General features: G+C 49.4%; 2 protein-coding genes across 2 annotated transcripts; both read left to right on the forward strand.

Moving 5' to 3' along the window:
* Nucleotides 1-2,418: 2,418 nt before the first annotated feature.
* On the forward strand, nt 2,419-6,831 carry LOC126876301 (uncharacterized). Its single transcript, XM_050639140.1, has 2 exons — nt 2,419-3,541; nt 4,079-6,831. The coding sequence occupies exons 1-2, from the start codon at nt 2,419-2,421 to the stop codon at nt 6,829-6,831; spliced, it is 3,876 nt and encodes a 1,291-aa protein (XP_050495097.1).
* An 87-nt stretch (nt 6,832-6,918) lies between these two features.
* Nucleotides 6,919-7,953, forward strand: LOC126876302 (uncharacterized). Its single transcript, XM_050639141.1, has one exon. It carries the CDS (start codon nt 6,919-6,921, stop codon nt 7,951-7,953), a length of 1,035 nt encoding a protein of 344 aa, XP_050495098.1.
* Nucleotides 7,954-16,747: the final 8,794 nt, after the last annotated feature.

Consider the following 16,747-nt stretch of genomic DNA (forward strand, 5'->3'; position numbering starts at 1 on the left):
TTTTCGCAAACTCTGTTGCCAAATTCCTGGCGAAGAGATGGAAACACGGGCGGCAGGATAGCGCGGTCCACGGGTAAATTTTGTAAGAAATAAATTTATTAACAGGAGTCGGCCAGATTTCTTCCGCGCACCGATTCCGCGTCGCCAGTGCGAATTTCCGCGAAATTTTTCACGCGTGTGTATAAAAGGACGACACAGGATGAAACCGGGCCGCGTGTTTCGCGTAACGTTATTTGCTCGCCGTAGGGTACTTGCAAACAAACGCGTATTTGCCCGTTCATTACATTCGTTTGGCAACAACGTTGCCGTTGCCGTTCTTCCCCCCCCCCCCCCCCCCATCATCAGCGCATGGTTTTTCACGTGTTTATCACTGGCGATCTACGTTCCGCGTTGATTAATTTTTCAGCAGAAATTCAGCGACCGTTCCGAGGCAGGCCGCTCGAATATTCGCTGGTTTAGCTCGGGCGAACGCCGAAGATTCGTTTCTGCCGAGCTGCAACGGCAAACAGGTCGTTAAGCCTTTAAGTTCAGGCCTTGAGTGTACAGAGCAAACTCACGGCTGTTCGCTCGCCGCGCGTTCCAATGGCAACGACGATCGGCAACGCAGCGATTGGGCATCGCGACAACGCGCGCCGAAACTTGGATCGGCCAGACCAACCACTGCGAAAGAAATTCTCTTTCCGTAGGATTCTCGAGAGGGGTCGGATTTCGATCGCAATCGCTATCCCAAATTGCGCGTCACTGGTTTACAAACGGTTCGAACGTAACAGCAGCTAGCTGTAAAATCGACGACTTGAAATCCGCTGGGGCGTCGAGGGGCATGCCTCGACGTCCCCAAAGGCTAATTAGTTTATTTTCGCACGACGGCGGGGCGATGCCCCGGTTAGCGAAACTCCCTTTCCGAATCGTTGATCAGTGTACGTAATATTATACGACGGGTTATTTACCGAGGTTACGACGCTCGCTCGATCGCAGTAGCTTCGGCGCACGCGAGCATCGCGACGCTCGGGGCTCGGGGCTCGTGGCTCGCGTGCCGCTCAAATTAATCAACAGTCAACCTTTTGATCTTTCTTCTCGCGTCCCGATGCATTCGCCGATATTAAAATCGGAAAATTTCCATTTCCATCCGCTTTCCGCGGCTCCACCAACTTTATTAATGTCTCGTGTTACAAACCGTTCGTCCGATTTGCTCTACCATCGAATCCCTCTTTCATCTATCTCTTCGAATTCGACGCTGAATTTGTATTTTCATGCGGATTACGCGGTCCAGGGAATTTTGGTCGTTCCGGTTTTTACTTATTAATTGGAATTTAGGAATGTTACGACGCCTAAAGCATCTGCTCGCCAGCCCGCGCGACCGGACAACAACCGACCTGCGTAACGGCACTTCGACCCTCAATAAACCTAAGGACCCACCATAACTTTCATTTCCCTGCATTGTTTCGCCATATGTCTTCAATCCGATTGTCTTGAAGAATTGCAAGCCAAAATATGCTCGAAACACAGTCGGTTTTAGAGGTGTCCTTGGGTTCATTAGTCGCCTTTAAAACACGGAGAAAGCGGGTATGCACCCATTAGGAAAACCCGAATAGCCCTGTAATAAAACAGGCTAGGTTTTCTCATACACACAGTCATTTACGCACCACGATGGTAGAAGACTCCCTACTCATCCCTTCGAGCAGTAGTGCAGCATGACCAATCGACACCGCGGTTCGTTACCCTCACTTTTCCTAACGAAAGTGGGACCAACGAATCCGCGTTCTTTATGCACAGGGGCACACCCACACCGAACTTTCTTCCGTATTAAACAAAAGAGCGACAAACGGTCTACCAGCTAACGCCTAACGCGACAGTCTCCCAACTAACGCCTAACGCGACGGTCTCCCAACTAACGCCTAACGCGACGGTCTACCAACTAACGCCTAACGCGGCAGTCTGCACATAGCGCGAGAGTCGCATTCTTCACGCAAATCTTTTGTAACTAAGTGCTTGGAAATATATACTTTATAATACTGTGAATCCCAGTGTTATACCAACTCAATCACCCCTCATTATCTCAAAGGAAATCAGGGGGTCGATCAATTCGTGGTGTCGATTGTTATAATCGTAACGGGGATTTACGACCCCCGTTGACGACTCTCCTCGCGAGTACGTCTCCCCGCGATTGGTCGAATTTACATGGTCCTTCGAGCCGGATCTCGTGCCACCAAAAAGTGCACTGACCAGTGACTATACAGTGTCGCGTGAGATCCAAGTTCCAACCACTTAGTCAACTGAGCAAGGGAACCGCCATCGGAGAGAAGCACCTCCGTCGCGCAGCATCTACACGAGCCCACGCCGCATCGTAACGATTAGCAACAGAATCCCAGATCAACGTCCATTTGATCAAGGTAAGGGCGTTCATTATCAAAATCAAACATGGCCCAAGCTGAATCAATCAGCACGTTACGGCGGAGACGAGGCGTCCTAGCCCGTCGACTTGCAACCATAAGGCGCGAACTCGATGAGTACGAAGCGTCTGGGAAGGCAAACAGAATCTTCCTAGCATCTTGCCGCAGCTCGTTCGATGAGCTTTGGAGGAGGATACTCGAGGTTCAAGAAGAGTTAGGTGTGGTAGATGAGGGGGAAGATGCGCGGGTAGATTCGTTATCGCAAGAGCATCGGGAGCTTGACATGCGGTTCCGAGAGCTCTTTGAGCAAATATCAGCAACAACCCCGTCGACTACAACAAGAGGTGAGACGTGCCGGAAACCAGAGCCGACCACCGTTCCAGAGGTCCGCGTGCCCCAATTCGACGGTGCCCTCGAGAATTGGACCTATTTCTACGACACGTTCACATCCATAGTGGACCTTAACGAAGGTTTGACGAATGTCCAAAAGTTCCAGCATCTACGCTCATCTATAACTGGACGGGCCGCACAGAGTATCCAGTCATTAGAACTCACAGAGGCCAACTATTCCATCGCGCTTGATACACTGAAGGACAAGTTCAATTGCCCCCTCCAAATCTGCATGCGCCATTGGAATCTGATGCGTAATTATCCGGAAATCAAAAGGGAAACTCCAGAGGCCCTAGAGGATTTGTTGGAAACCATCAGCGTAAATCTAAAGGCGCTCGAACATCTAAAGGAGCCCGTCACTTCAAACATAGCGATGATCGAATTGATCGCGTCGAAGTTGCCCGCGTCCAGCCTGCGTAAATGGCAACGCACACTGCCCCGCCAAAAGGTGCCATCCTATCAGCATCTGATAGACTTTCTCAAAACACGGGCGAACGGGACTCAATTCCTCTCTAAAGAGAAGGAATCAAAAGGGTCAACACACAAACACCGCAGTCAGCGAACAACCATACCGCATGGGCGAACCCTTGCTACAACCAGCAGAACGGTGGTGTGTCCGACCTGCAACGGACATCACGAGATCAGACACTGCAAAATATTCAAGGCCAAATCAGCGACCAAACGTTTTCAAATCGTGAAGAAGGCATCGTTGTGCATAAATTGCCTAGGCACAGGACATTCGCCGACACAGTGTACATCGGGTTCGTGTCGTATCTGCGGTCACCGACACCATACGTATCTACACCGCGAAAAAACCCAGGTAGATTCATGGTCGTCGAGCGGTCGATCTTCGAGCGGTCGATCGTCGAGCGGTCGATCGTCGAGCGGTCGGTCGGCAAGCGGTTGGTCGCCGAGCAGTCGGTCGTCGGACAGTCGCGCATCGAGCGGTCGGTCGTCGGGCAGTCGCGCACCGAGCGGTCGATCGTCGGGCAGTCGTTCATCACACAAGCGAGCCTCCACCGAACAATCCCCATCGGGATCATCGAAGTCGCGGTCGTCCCACAAATCGAGGCGAACATCCGATACTTCACGGAAGCATACATCTTCGGTTCCAAGAGGTACGAAAGAGCATTCCTCGTACGAGTCACGCTCAGCCCGGATCCGGAACACCACCCCAACCTCTTCATCCAAGTCCCAACCGGGGCAAAACTGACTGTCCGAGACTACGACAGCAAGGGGGATCGGACTAACAAACACATCTCCCCACACCCCTCTGCATCATGATCTGTTGGCCACAGCACAGATCAAGGTTTTGAACAAACAGGCACAACCAATCCGAGCCCGAGCCTTACTCGACACTGGGTCGAGCATGAACTTCATGACCGACAGGCTCGCGAACTCCCTCGGTATAAGGCAAAGGAGATGTGCGATCCAGATCGGAGCCCTCGACAATTTGAGCACCACGGCAAAACGTTACACCACGGCCACCATCACGTCGACGGACGGCGAGTACAAGAAGACATTGAGATTTCTTGTTATCCCGGCCATATCGATCCTCGTACCAAGCGAGCCCATCGATCCCTCGAGTCTGGGATTACCCAGAAATATTCATCTAGCCGATCCACAATTCCATTGCCCAGCCCCGATCGATGTTTTACTTAGTACCGGATCAACATTCGCGTCGCTGTGCATCGGGCAGGTCAATCTGGCACAACCAGGCGAACCTGAACTACGTCTACAAAAAACACGCTTCGGCTGGGTAATCGGGGGGAGTCCCACGTCCCAAACCGCGATAAATACGTTCCACGCAACCACAACGGCTCTGCAAGAGGACCTCGCACGGTTTTGGGAGATCGACGAGGGACAGGCCACTACTCATCTTTCGGAATCGGAACGACTATGTGAAGAACATTTCCGAAACCATGTCCGACGAACCAAGGAAGGCAGATACATCGTTGCATTACCGTTCAACGAAAAGCTTTCCTCACTAGGGTCATCGAAGGCCACTGCAATGAGCAGGCTCGCCTCTCTTCATCGCCGATTCCAACGCGACAAACAATATGAAACCGCGTATAGTGCTGTGATTCAAGAATATTTAGACTTGGGTCACATGACAAAGATCAACACGGATCACGCCACCGACCACGGATATTATTTACCACATCACGGCGTGACCAAGGAATCGAGCGACACCACCAAGCTACGGGTTGTGTTCGACGGCTCAGCTTCAAGTACCACGGGAGTGTCTCTAAACGACGCCCTTCATACGGGTCCGAAATTACAAGAAGACCTGAGGAACATCCTATTGAGATTCCGGTCATTTCAATATGTCCTTACCGGCGACATCGAGAAGATGTACCGCCAATTCCTCCTACGTCCAGAAGATCGTCCCTACCAAAAGATTCTGTGGCGTGCCGACAACGGAGAGATCGAAACTTACCGACTCAACACCGTAACGTTCGGTCTATCCGCAGCCCCGTATCTGGCCATCCGATGTCTCAAACAGTTGGCAGAGGACGAGGGACCTCGATTTCCGAGAGCAGCGCAGATCCTACGGCGAGACTTCTATGTCGACGATGCGTTGACCGGAGCCGATACGAAGGACGAAGCCCTATCAATCAGGAATGATCTCACGAGATTACTTAAGCTAGCCGGTCTAAATATCCGCAAATGGGCCTCAAACGATCGGGATCTGCTGAGAGGGCTACCTGAGGAAGACACCAAGCAGAAATTACATCTCGGTGAGTCATCCACGTTAAAAACACTCGGCGTCTTTTGGGATTCAGCCGACGATACCATACTATATTCGGTCAAGACGAACAGTGACACTTCCCGAATCACAAAGCGATCAATCAGCTCAGTCATCGCACAAATATATGATCCACTAGGATTGCTCGCGCCGGTAATCGTTCGAGCAAAAATGATTTTGCAACAAGTCTGGACATTGAAGGTAGATTGGGACGAATCCCTTCCGTCAGACGTACACACAGCATGGATCAAATACCACACCCAATTGCCGTTGTTAAATGCGGTAAGGTTCCCTCGGAAGACCATCCTAGAATCCGCAACGAAAATTGAGCTCCACGGATTCTGTGACGCTAGCGAAAGGGCATATGGGGCGTGCGTCTACGTGCGGACGACTGACCGAAAGAACAATATTTGGACTCGACTCCTCACGGCGCGGTCGAAGGTAGCGCCGCTCAAATCGCTCTCCATACCACGTCTCGAATTAAGTGGGGCACTTATTTTGACGTCCTTGATTTCGTCAATACAACAGGCCCTGACGACCAAGATATCGCGGATAGTCTACTGGACTGACTCCACCATCGTACTCCATTGGATCAGGTCTTCGCCGCACACCTTGAAAACATTTGTGGCGAATCGAGTCGCTGAGATACAGACCAAGACCAATATCTCCGACTGGCGTCATGTGCCTACCGACGATAATCCAGCGGATCTCATCTCCCGAGGCCAGACGCCCAAGGAATTCCTATGTCCGTCCATTTGGAAAAACGGGCCAAGGTGGCTCCTGCAAAGCGAAAGCTATTGGCCGGTTTGGAGCCCGATACCGGTAGTCGACCTCCCGGAGCAAAAGAAGACGATCTGTCTGAGGACGAGTGTTAACGACAACACTCTCCTCCATCGCTACTCGTCTTGGCCAAGACTAATAAGAATCGTCGCCCGGTGTCTTCGATGGAGACATAAGCAACACCGAACTGCCCATCTCACCACAGACGAACTGACCGCAGCGCACAACAGGCTAATAAAAATCTTACAATCCCAGCATTTCGCGCCTGAAATTCGGATCCTCCAAAAAAATCGAAGCGAGGACGTTGGAGGGAAACTACAGCCATTAAACCCCTTCCTCGACGAAGATGGGCTACTCCGGGTAGGAGGGCGACTAACCAACTCCGCCATACCCTTCAGCCAAAAACACCCGATCATCCTACCGAAATCCCCGGTGACAGAGCTAATTATAGAACAAGAGCACCGGAACAATCATCACACAGGGACCCAAGCTACCCTATACGCGATGAGACTGCGCTATTGACCGATCGACGGCCGTAGCCAGGTATGGCGCACTCTCAGAAGGTGCGTCCGCTGCTGCAGAGCCAACCCTCCACCAGTGGAATACTTGATGGGTGATTTGCCAGAGGCGCGTATTACCGAATCGCGGCCGTTCAGGAACGTCGGAATCGACTACTGCGGCCCATTCTACATCAAGGAGAGGAGGGACCGCAACCGACGTAAAATCAAGACGTACGCCGCCATATTCGTTTGTCTGGCGACAAAGGCGGTCCACATAGAGTTAGTCAGCGACCTAACCACCGACGCCTTCTTGGCCGCGCTACGCCGTTTCATCTCGCGGCGAGGATACTGCGCAACGATCCTCACCGACAACGGCACCAATTTCGTCGGGGCTAATCGGGAGCTGCAAGAACTCCGGACCCTATTGCAGTCCGACGACCACCAGGATAGGGTACAGAATTTTCTCGCCGACCGACAAATACAATGGCGTTTTAATCCTCCGAACTCACCACATTTTGGCGGCTTATGGGAAGCCGCAGTTAAATCGTTCAAACGCCATCTCATCCGCGTGGTCGGCACGGAGCTCCTGACCTTTGAACACCTCAACACCCTTGTGATCGAAATTGAGGCCATTCTCAATTCACGCCCACTGACTCCCATCTCATCCGATCCGAAAGATCCCCCTGTCCTCACTCCCGGTCATTTTCTAATCGGTGATACCCTAACCAGTTTACGGGAGCGTGATTTCAGGACAGTTCCATCAGGACGGCTATCCAGTTGGCAGCGCATTCACCAGATTAAGCAGCACTTCTGGAGCCGATGGTATCGAGAATACCTAAACGAGTTAACCCGCCGCAGCAAATGGGACAAGGGCAAACACAACATTCATGAAGGCACCGTAGTAATCCTCAGGGAGGACAACGTGCCCTCTATGCAGTGGCCTTTGGGCCGCGTAATCAAGGTCCATCCAGGAGCCGACGGAATCATCCGGACCGCTACCGTGCAGACGGCAACAAGCATCCTGGACCGCGGCGTCAAAAGACTGGTCCCCTTACCCATCCACCCAGATCCAGACGAGGCCGAACGCCCACACGGAGCGAAGGAGGTCACCAACGACACACCAGACTCCACAGCCAGAATTTGATCGGTGCCCTCTCAACGGGGGGAGGATGTTACGACGCCTAAAACATCTGCTCGCCAGCCCGCGCGACCGGACAACAACCGACCTGCGTAACGGCACTTCGACCCTCAATAAACCTAAGGACCCACCATAACTTTCATTTCCCTGCATTGTTTCGCCATATGTCTTCAATCCGATTGTCTTGAAGAATTGCAAGCCAAAATATGCTCGAAACACAGTCGGTTTTAGAGGTGTCCTTGGGTTTATTAGTCGCCTTTAAAACGCGGAGAAAGCGGGTATGCACCCATTAGGAAAACCCGAATAGCCCTGTAATAAAACAGGCTAGGTTTTCTCATACACACAGTCATTTACGCACCACGATGGTAGAAGACTCCCTACTCATCCCTTCGAGCAGTAATGCAGCATGACCAATCGACACCGCGGTTCGTTACCCTCACTTTTCCTAACGAAAGTGGGACCAACGAATCCGCGTTCTTTATGCACAGGGGCACACCCACACCGAACTTTCTTCCGTATTAAACAAAAGAGCGACAAACGGTCTACCAGCTAACGCCTAACGCGACAGTCTCCCAACTAACGCCTAACGCGACGGTCTCCCAACTAACGCCTAACGCGACGGTCTACCAACTAACGCCTAACGCGGCAGTCTGCACATAGCGCGAGAGTCGCATTCTTCACGCAAATCTTTTGTAACTAAGTGCTTGGAAATATATACTTTATAATACTGTGAATCCCAGTGTTATACCAACTCAATCACCCCTCATTTTCTCAAAGGAAATCAGGGGATCGATCAATTCGTGGTGTCGATTGTTATAATCGTAACGGGGATTTACGACCCCCGTTGACGACTCTCCTCGCGAGTACGTCTCCCCGCGATTGGTCGAATTTACAAGGAATTTCAAAGTTATCGTAGACATCTAGAGACGGGTTGTTCGGAGGTCTCAAAGTTTCCAAAGAGAACGAAATTCGGCCAATCTAACTGCTCGGGTTACGTCGTTTGAATTAAAAAAAAAATCTGCACGTTCGATTTCCAGATAAATAAAATTTTTTGAATGCGATTCGCAGCGCGAAATTCGAGCAGCGGCTATTCGATACGACAATTGCACGATATAGAAGGGGTTTCTATCGCGCGCAATGCTTGCGTAGAATCTCGACGATAGGTACGCGGTATTTGTCGACTAACTATAAATATCGAACAGTTCGACTGGCTGCGCGAAGTAGCGAGTTTCCACGCGCGAGCAATAACGTTTACAATATATTTCACGTAACGGCAAATAGCGCTAATTGTACGCCAGCGTTTTGCCACAGCGATCGTGCGATAGTCAGTGGTACGCACGGCTCGTTCGTATTCACAATCGTGAAACTTAAATTCGGATCGCGCGAATGGCGAATCGAAACAGATTGAATGCCAGATTTCGGGGGGGAAAACGATCGATCGGAGGGTATTCTGACTAATTCTCGGACTAATTCTCCGACTGATTCTCGAACGATGCCGCTCGAACGTGGACGAACCGCGTTAATGGACGATCTAATTTGCAGTTATCTGTTAATCGGTTTAAAACGCTCTATATTTAACCGGGCATTCCATTATACTTGGCTGTTTCATTCGCTAATTTATCATTTCATCTCGGCTCAGCCGGCTCATCGTCGTTCCATCAGTCGCGTCGATCGAGCGAGCGGAATTTAAATTACCCGTATAATCCTCGAGCGGTATCGCGGCTCGTTAAAATTACACCGACAGATTTATTTGCCGCGCGTTTGGCGGATGGCATGCCGATCGACCCAGCGCGCTCGCATAATTCCAAATTCGAACATCTTGTCGCGTTTTCCACGTTACGTTGAGTCGTCGAGTACGTTACGTCGTGAAATTTGAAATGCGTGGAACGCGCGTATCGCGCGTCCACGTAAGATTTGTGTTTGCCAATCGTAGCCGAACTCGACAGCAAACGCGGCGCTTCGGCGAGAGAAGAAGGGAAAAGAGGATAAAAGGAGAAGAGCGGAAAGAAGAAAATGAAAAAGAAGGGGAGCAAAACGGTGGACGGTTGGGAAATAACAGGCGGCAGAAGCGTGGTCGGCGTCGATCGTCGAGGGTAAAGCGCGAACGGGCTGTCATATTCGCAACAAAGGGCGAAAGTCAAAGTGGATCTCGGTGCGGGGCGGCGCAGCTAAGCGTTCGGGTCTGAAAGCACGTTCCAGCCTTTTGATCGCCAGGCTATTTTCTTCCGTGCGGCCTCTTTCATCGTTCCACGCTACGGATTTTCAGCTGAATTTACGCCTGACATCAGCGGTTTCCTCGTTGGTTACTAGTTGGAGTCGTCTGATAGACGAGTAGGTGCGAGGGAGCGACCGGCAATTAACTTAGCAGTCGATTCTAGCCAGTTTCGAAGTTTCGTAACCCGGCACGTTGGATCCGGTCAATCTGTTAGATCCGTGGCAGCCGAGCCGTGGGGCAGACAGGAACGAAAGGCACGTCGACGGGGCTCTCCAGTAATTTCACCGATACGTTCGACCGTCGCGCGATTAAAATCCTCTCGGAGCCCGCCATACAGTTTCTGCTAGTGGCACGAGTGGCCAACTTTACGAGGGGATAACGCTACGTGATACGAAATCGCACGGCCGAAGCTTGCCGTATCCATTCCTTTTCTATTCCGCCCGTTCTGCCTTCTGCTCCCGATCTCCCGCTAATTCGCCTTGTTTCATCGGCCGTCTCCAGCGTGGATCGAGGGACATCGGTCCTTAAACTTTTCCCCACGCTGGACAAGGTTTTCTCCTTGATAAGTACCGATTCGTTTCTACTTCGTTCCGATGTTAGCGAAACGGCTCGTTCGTTCCAATAGCAATATTATTGAGCAGTAAAATTCTTCTGCGTGTAAAAGCGGATAAAACAATTTCCCCTAGTATTTGTTTGCAAATAACAGTTTTTAGCATTTCGTTAATAAATATTTCTTGGCAACAGCATCGTATGAAATATATTAGGTTGTCCGAAAAATGTCTTTTTTCGCAAACGTCGTTTTTACAATAAAGCACCTCCGTACAAACGTGAAACCAAATCTGTGAAATGTCTCGGTGTTTATCTCAATAGAACAAAATGGATCGTACGTAATGCGACAAAACGATATAAAGCAAATAACATTGTGCGTCTATTATTTCCTCATAAACAGAAAGAAACTTTTCGGATATCAATCAAACAACTCGTATAGCGTATCTCTTTGAAGAAAACTTGCAAAGGATCGGTTTAACGTCTTAGGTACGATTGAATTTTGTGCGGGGACGTTCCTTCGTAGGGCAGGGTTTGACGCGAACTACGCGTAAACGATACTGCACCGCAATATGTGGCGGATAATGCTGTTCTCTACGCAAGCACATTGGATAATTAAATGTTAATTTTTCTTAAAGGTACGATACATATACGTGAACTTTAATAATTTACTTTAATTATTAATAATACAATTGAGTGTGATATATTTTAAAGCAGGGCAAAGCACATACACCCACGTCACAATTTTCACATTCAAGCGAGCTAGTGCTTTTCAAATTGTTTTTCGTTTTCTATTTTCTAGCGACATTTTTAGGTTAAAAATTGTAAAATATTGTAAGGATGCGGATCGGAATATTAAAAAGAGCATCTAATAATGATATATTTATTTTAACGGAAAGCAATAATTGATATCTGACACTTGTGTATCAAAAATAGACTATATATTTTGCCTGTATGTATTGATAACACTGTTATAAAATATTGCGAGGACAAGAAAAGCGTGAAAAAAGACAAACGAAAACGTGCGTTTAGCTTAAACGGTGACCGAGTACCTCTCCAAGGTCGGTGCTGCTGATATTTAAAGGGGTCCTCTCTAAGGTCGGTGCAGCTGATATATAAAGGGGGTTCTCTCCAAGGTCGGTGCTGCTGATATTTAAAGGGGTCCTCTCTAAGGTCGGTGCAGCTGATATATAAAGGGGGTCCTCTCCAAGGTCGGTGCTGCTGGTATATAAAGGGGGGTCCGATTCCCGGCGGAGCCAGCACCATCCGACATAGACACGTAAACTAGGCAGATCAGTATAGTCGAACATTAACATTCGAAATTTTTTCCAAATCTAGTATACCATGGAGATTTTACAAAAGACAAACGATCGGTTCCGAGAAGGAGTTCCCGTCCGGGTGGTTCGAGTCGAGTCACTTACCACCATGTGGGTTCGTTTGGCTGGATGGCCGAAGATAACCCAAACACTCAATTTGAAGATGATGGAACATCCCGTGGAGTACTTGCCGAAGGCGAAAAGTTTAAGAACAGGCATGCTAGTCGCCGTGCTAGTAGATTTTAAGGAATCTAGCGCTTGGGAAAGAGCCATCCTTTTACAAAGGACCATGACTGGCTACATCGTCTTTCTAATCGATTGGGGGTTAGAGAGCGAGCAATGTCTCGATTCAATACGGCTGCTGCCCCGTAATTTGGCAAAAATGGCACCGTGGGCTAGAAAAATCGTTCTGCCAGGTGTACGAGAACAACCGATCCAAGGGAAGAGACATCGAGTGGCCCAATTCACCATGTTGAGACGGACAGGGAGCCTAGTCAACATCGATCCTTCTCCAGGAGAAGCAATAACTGCAAGGTTGCTGCTGGACCGAGAGCCGGGAGAATCCGCAAGAGATATGGCAGCATACTGGCTGGAGTTGGGATACCTCGATCCCGAATAATCGCTACTATTGCCAGACACTTTTTTTCTAAGTATAATAATTCTTGTATGTATGGTTTTGTATGTATGGTTGTATGTACAGTTTTATGTGGATATTTGTATTTTTTTTATATATATTACTACTGAATTGTATATTCTTAGTCAAGTTTGGTTTTGTATGTCTGGTTTTGTATGTATGGTTTCGTATGTATGATTGTATGTACAGTTTTATGTGGATATTTGTATTTTTCTATATATATTAGTACTGAATTGTATATTCTTAGTCAAGACTGTAGGTGAATAAAAACTAATGAAAGCATAAAAACTTGTTAACTCTCTCTTATCCTTCCTCCTCATTCACACAAGTCCTACAATACTAAATTTAATGTTCAGCTGTACGAATTGCAAGGTACATAATAAAAAAAATAGAATAAAAAGTAAAATAAAATAAAAAAAGGAATAAAAGAAATAAAATAAAATAAAATAAAAAAAAGTTAAATTTAAGATATCTTTTAAACTAATCATTTTGCAAATCAAGTACTTGTATACTCCTCTGTAGAGAATCAAAAACTACGGACCGGATCGTCCATCCAGAAAACGAGAAACCCGAGGAAAAGGAATTGCCCGTGTTGGTGTTAGGTCGCGTCCTCGTCGCTTCGCTTATCGTTGGACACACGCTGATCGAACAACGACGCCTTTTCACGGATCCCTCGTGTTTTTCCTCCCTTTTGGTTTCGTGACCCACGGAGAAAGACGCCGAGCAACGCGAATCTCGACGCGTGGCATAACGTTGTTTCGTCGGCCCGGCCTTTGACGCTGGTCGCGGAAGCGAATCGATACCTCGTCGATCGACGCGTGGTGGCGATACGCGTTGCTCTCGTCCCCCTGAGACGCGCAATTAAGAACGACGATCGAAGAACGACGGAGTATCGACGGACGAGGGGGCGGATGAATTCGTTGGATATCGTGGAGCCGGCGATTATCGCTGCCCGATTAATAACTGCGACCCTCTTCTCCGGATTTCGTAGGTTACGACGTTTAGTCGCGATATTAACGTACCTCCAAAGATTACAGGCGTAAGCCTGCTTCGATCGCTTTATCGCGAATCTTCTTACGATCTCCATCGACCGCACCCCTGCGATATTTAATCGCACGGGGGACGAGGATCGTACGAGTGCTCCTCTTTCCCTTACTTCATGACCGATCTCCCTTGAGCGATACTCGACGTCGTTGGAGTCAAGTACCTTCGGCTTTGTATCAAAGTCGGCCTTCGCGTCGGTCCGTGTCGCGGCATTTTCCATTCTGAAGGGATTCTTCGTTTCACATCGTCACGTCCTACGAAGCGTTATATGGTCGTAAGAACGACGAAACCAAGATCCAACCTTTTTATACTTATTCGTATCTAGATCTCGAGTCGGTTATTAATCGTCCGGCGGCACACAGCGCTGTTATCTCCGAATCGAGAGAGCAACGTCGAAAGAAACGGCGCAGCCGGCCGTTCTCACTTTACTCGCTCGCTCCAAGAATCCCGTGGCTCTCTTTTTCGTCCGCGGTCACCCTTTGTCCGTGAATTGGCATTAAGCCGCACCCCGATCTGTGCGCAGATCGTTTTCCACTGCGAACACTGTAAAGGGCAATTGTACGTCGAGTCGTACGCGGAAGCCTTTATCCCGCGGGTTACATTATCGCAGCCCGTGGTTTCCGTATACTCGCCCTATAGCGAGCCGCGTTAATTCCAATTTATTCGCCCTTTCGAAACGTTGCTCGAAACTTGATCCGTCTTACGTTCGCCAGTCCGTATCCTCGATACGAGAGATCGATCGACGTATTCCACGTATTCGTCTCTTTTAAGCCGCCAAAGTAGCCCCGCCAAAGTAGCGCCAAAGCCCCGATCCCTTATCATTTAATGTATATCCTATGTTTTATCGTTCTTGCATTGTTTTGTTCCTCGACGTTGCACTAATCGGAGCAGGTGCAAAGTGTTGGATAATCGATTCGAGACAATGGGATCTCGAGCGACAGGCGTCGTAAACCCAAGGACAACCATGCCCGGACAGTGTTACGGTTACGAGCGCGAAGTCTTTTAATCGTCTTTCGCTCGTAATATGGGATCGTACGCGCGTATTACGCCGATCCCGACACCGATCTCGATCGATCGCGAGATCGCCAAATTAACGCTTAAAGCGACCTTCCAATCGCTACGTTCGGATCGCGTCGTCGGCGCAGATACCGCAGTCGAGGTTGACTCCTCCTCCTTCGCTCGGCTCGTCGTTTCTTGCTGGATCGCGAGAGAAAAGGGCTGATATCCTCTGAAACGCGCGACGCGAAATCGAGTTGGACCTCGTCGCGTTCTACGTATATCGACGATCCGTCAGAGAAGAACATCGGGAATCCTCGATCGCACTCTCTCGAGCCGTCAAGCCACTCACACCCGCTTTTCGCTCGACGCGCTACCCAGAGAAAAAAACGAAAATAGAGGTAACCGATCGAGCGCGTTTGCGCTTACGCCAACGAGGAGAACGAACGAATAAATTAACGTTTCGAAGACAACTGGACGAAGACAATGGAACGAAGAGAGTCATCGGGATGTTTGAAACGCTGCGAGGATCTCTGAACTATTTCGCTTCTAACGAGTGAAAGGAAAGGAGAAGAAGCTTGCGCGCTAACTAGACGAGAGAAACAATTGGAACTTTCACGCTAAATAGGAAACGATTTTGCCTAGAATCGCAAACGAACATCGTTTCGATCCTTTAACGGGGGTTGTATCGATCGCGCGACCTGACACCTGCGATTTCAATGGCGAGAAACGAGAAGAGTTGGCGCAACTGCTCCACGAAATTTTCATAATTCTCGTTTCCAGCGTCTAGATACGCGCGACGGTGCACAACGAAGCGTGCAGGAAGAGAGCCGACAGACGGAATCGCGCCCCCCTTCCGTTTCGAAATACAGCGGGGGCGGTAGAAACGTAACAGCGAGGCAGAAACTGTCGACGAACTCGCGAAAGATCGCATCTGAGTTTTTCGACGAGCGACGCCTCTCTCTCTCTCTTTCTTTCTCTTCGCTTGGATTTTACGATGCGCCCGCGCCCGCTTCTCTCTGTCTATCGAGAGAAGCGAGGGCAGAGAGACCGCGCTAAGTCACCTGTAATTTCCGGCCGAGAAGTAGCGGGTGGCGCCGTCCATCTTCCGCGAACGGCTTCTTAAGTCTTCTTGACCGTGGCGAGACTTTTCGGACCGCTGGTTGCTTATTTACGATGACTATCGAACTCGTTAACGCTCCGAGCACACCGTACACGCCACTCGAATTCCAAATGGCCGCTCTCCGCGGAGCAAGTTAAGCTTCATCGAGCCCGATTGAACTTTGTAGTCGCTCGTGCTCGTCTTTCGTAGCCTGTCTCTCGCATTGGGTAAATACCGCCCTTGCGATCTCTTTCCTTCTCCCGTGTACGCGGCTACGCGATAAATTTGATATTTCGTAGTAGAGCAGCGCCGATCGCGAACAGTAGCGAAGCTTTATCGCTTGCGAATGAACATCGTCTAATATTTCGGCGTAATACGGTGGCAAGATTTTTCGGCTTATGCGTTCGTAGTGGCGCTAATATTCGACGGAAGAAGGAGATGAGACGGATCTAGCACTTGCCAGCTTATTCGACCAATTCGAATCGTATCCGACAAAGGAGATGACCATCGCAATCGACTCCCCGAAAGATACGCAGATGGGAGAAGGCCGAACCCAGTTCTTTACGTTCTTTCGTCTTTAAACGAAAGTTGTCTGAAAGTGATTAGGTTTCTCGTCGTTTAAAGATTCGAGACCCCTCGCTAGAAAAACGAATTGAACGCGAATGACACCGTTCGAAAGATTCGTCTTTACGAGGCAAGAAACGCCTGGCGTCGGTTTACAAAGATATCGAACTGGGTCAATTATCGTCGGTGTGTCCAGAGGAGCGAAGGTATTTACCGGGCGAGCTGGGTCGATCGCTCGGTTCAATAAAATTGTCGTTAAGGGAGAGATAGCAAGGTGTAGGCGAGTCGGTGACGTGGCACATAGCCAGTCGGTGTGTTACTACGAAATTACGAAGCAATTTCGCAGGAAATATATTGGGAAATGATTTCGACGCCGACATCGA

Source organism: Bombus huntii, unplaced genomic scaffold, assembly GCF_024542735.1.
Source record: "Bombus huntii isolate Logan2020A unplaced genomic scaffold, iyBomHunt1.1 ctg00000069.1, whole genome shotgun sequence".
NCBI classification, from domain to species: domain Eukaryota; kingdom Metazoa; phylum Arthropoda; class Insecta; order Hymenoptera; family Apidae; genus Bombus; species Bombus huntii.

What these genes read in the sequence shown, in the direction of transcription:
- LOC126876302 (XM_050639141.1), top strand. Translation starts at nt 6,919, where the DNA reads ATGGGTGATTTGCCAGAGGCGCGTATTACCGAATCGCGGCCGTTCAGG.
- LOC126876301 (XM_050639140.1), top strand. Translation starts at nt 2,419, where the DNA reads ATGGCCCAAGCTGAATCAATCAGCACGTTACGGCGGAGACGAGGCGTC. An exon ending in GCCGACACAGTGTACATCGG is followed by an intron (nt 3,542 to 4,078) that starts GTTCGTGTCGTA and finishes TGTTGGCCACAG; the next exon opens with CACAGATCAAGGTTTTGAAC.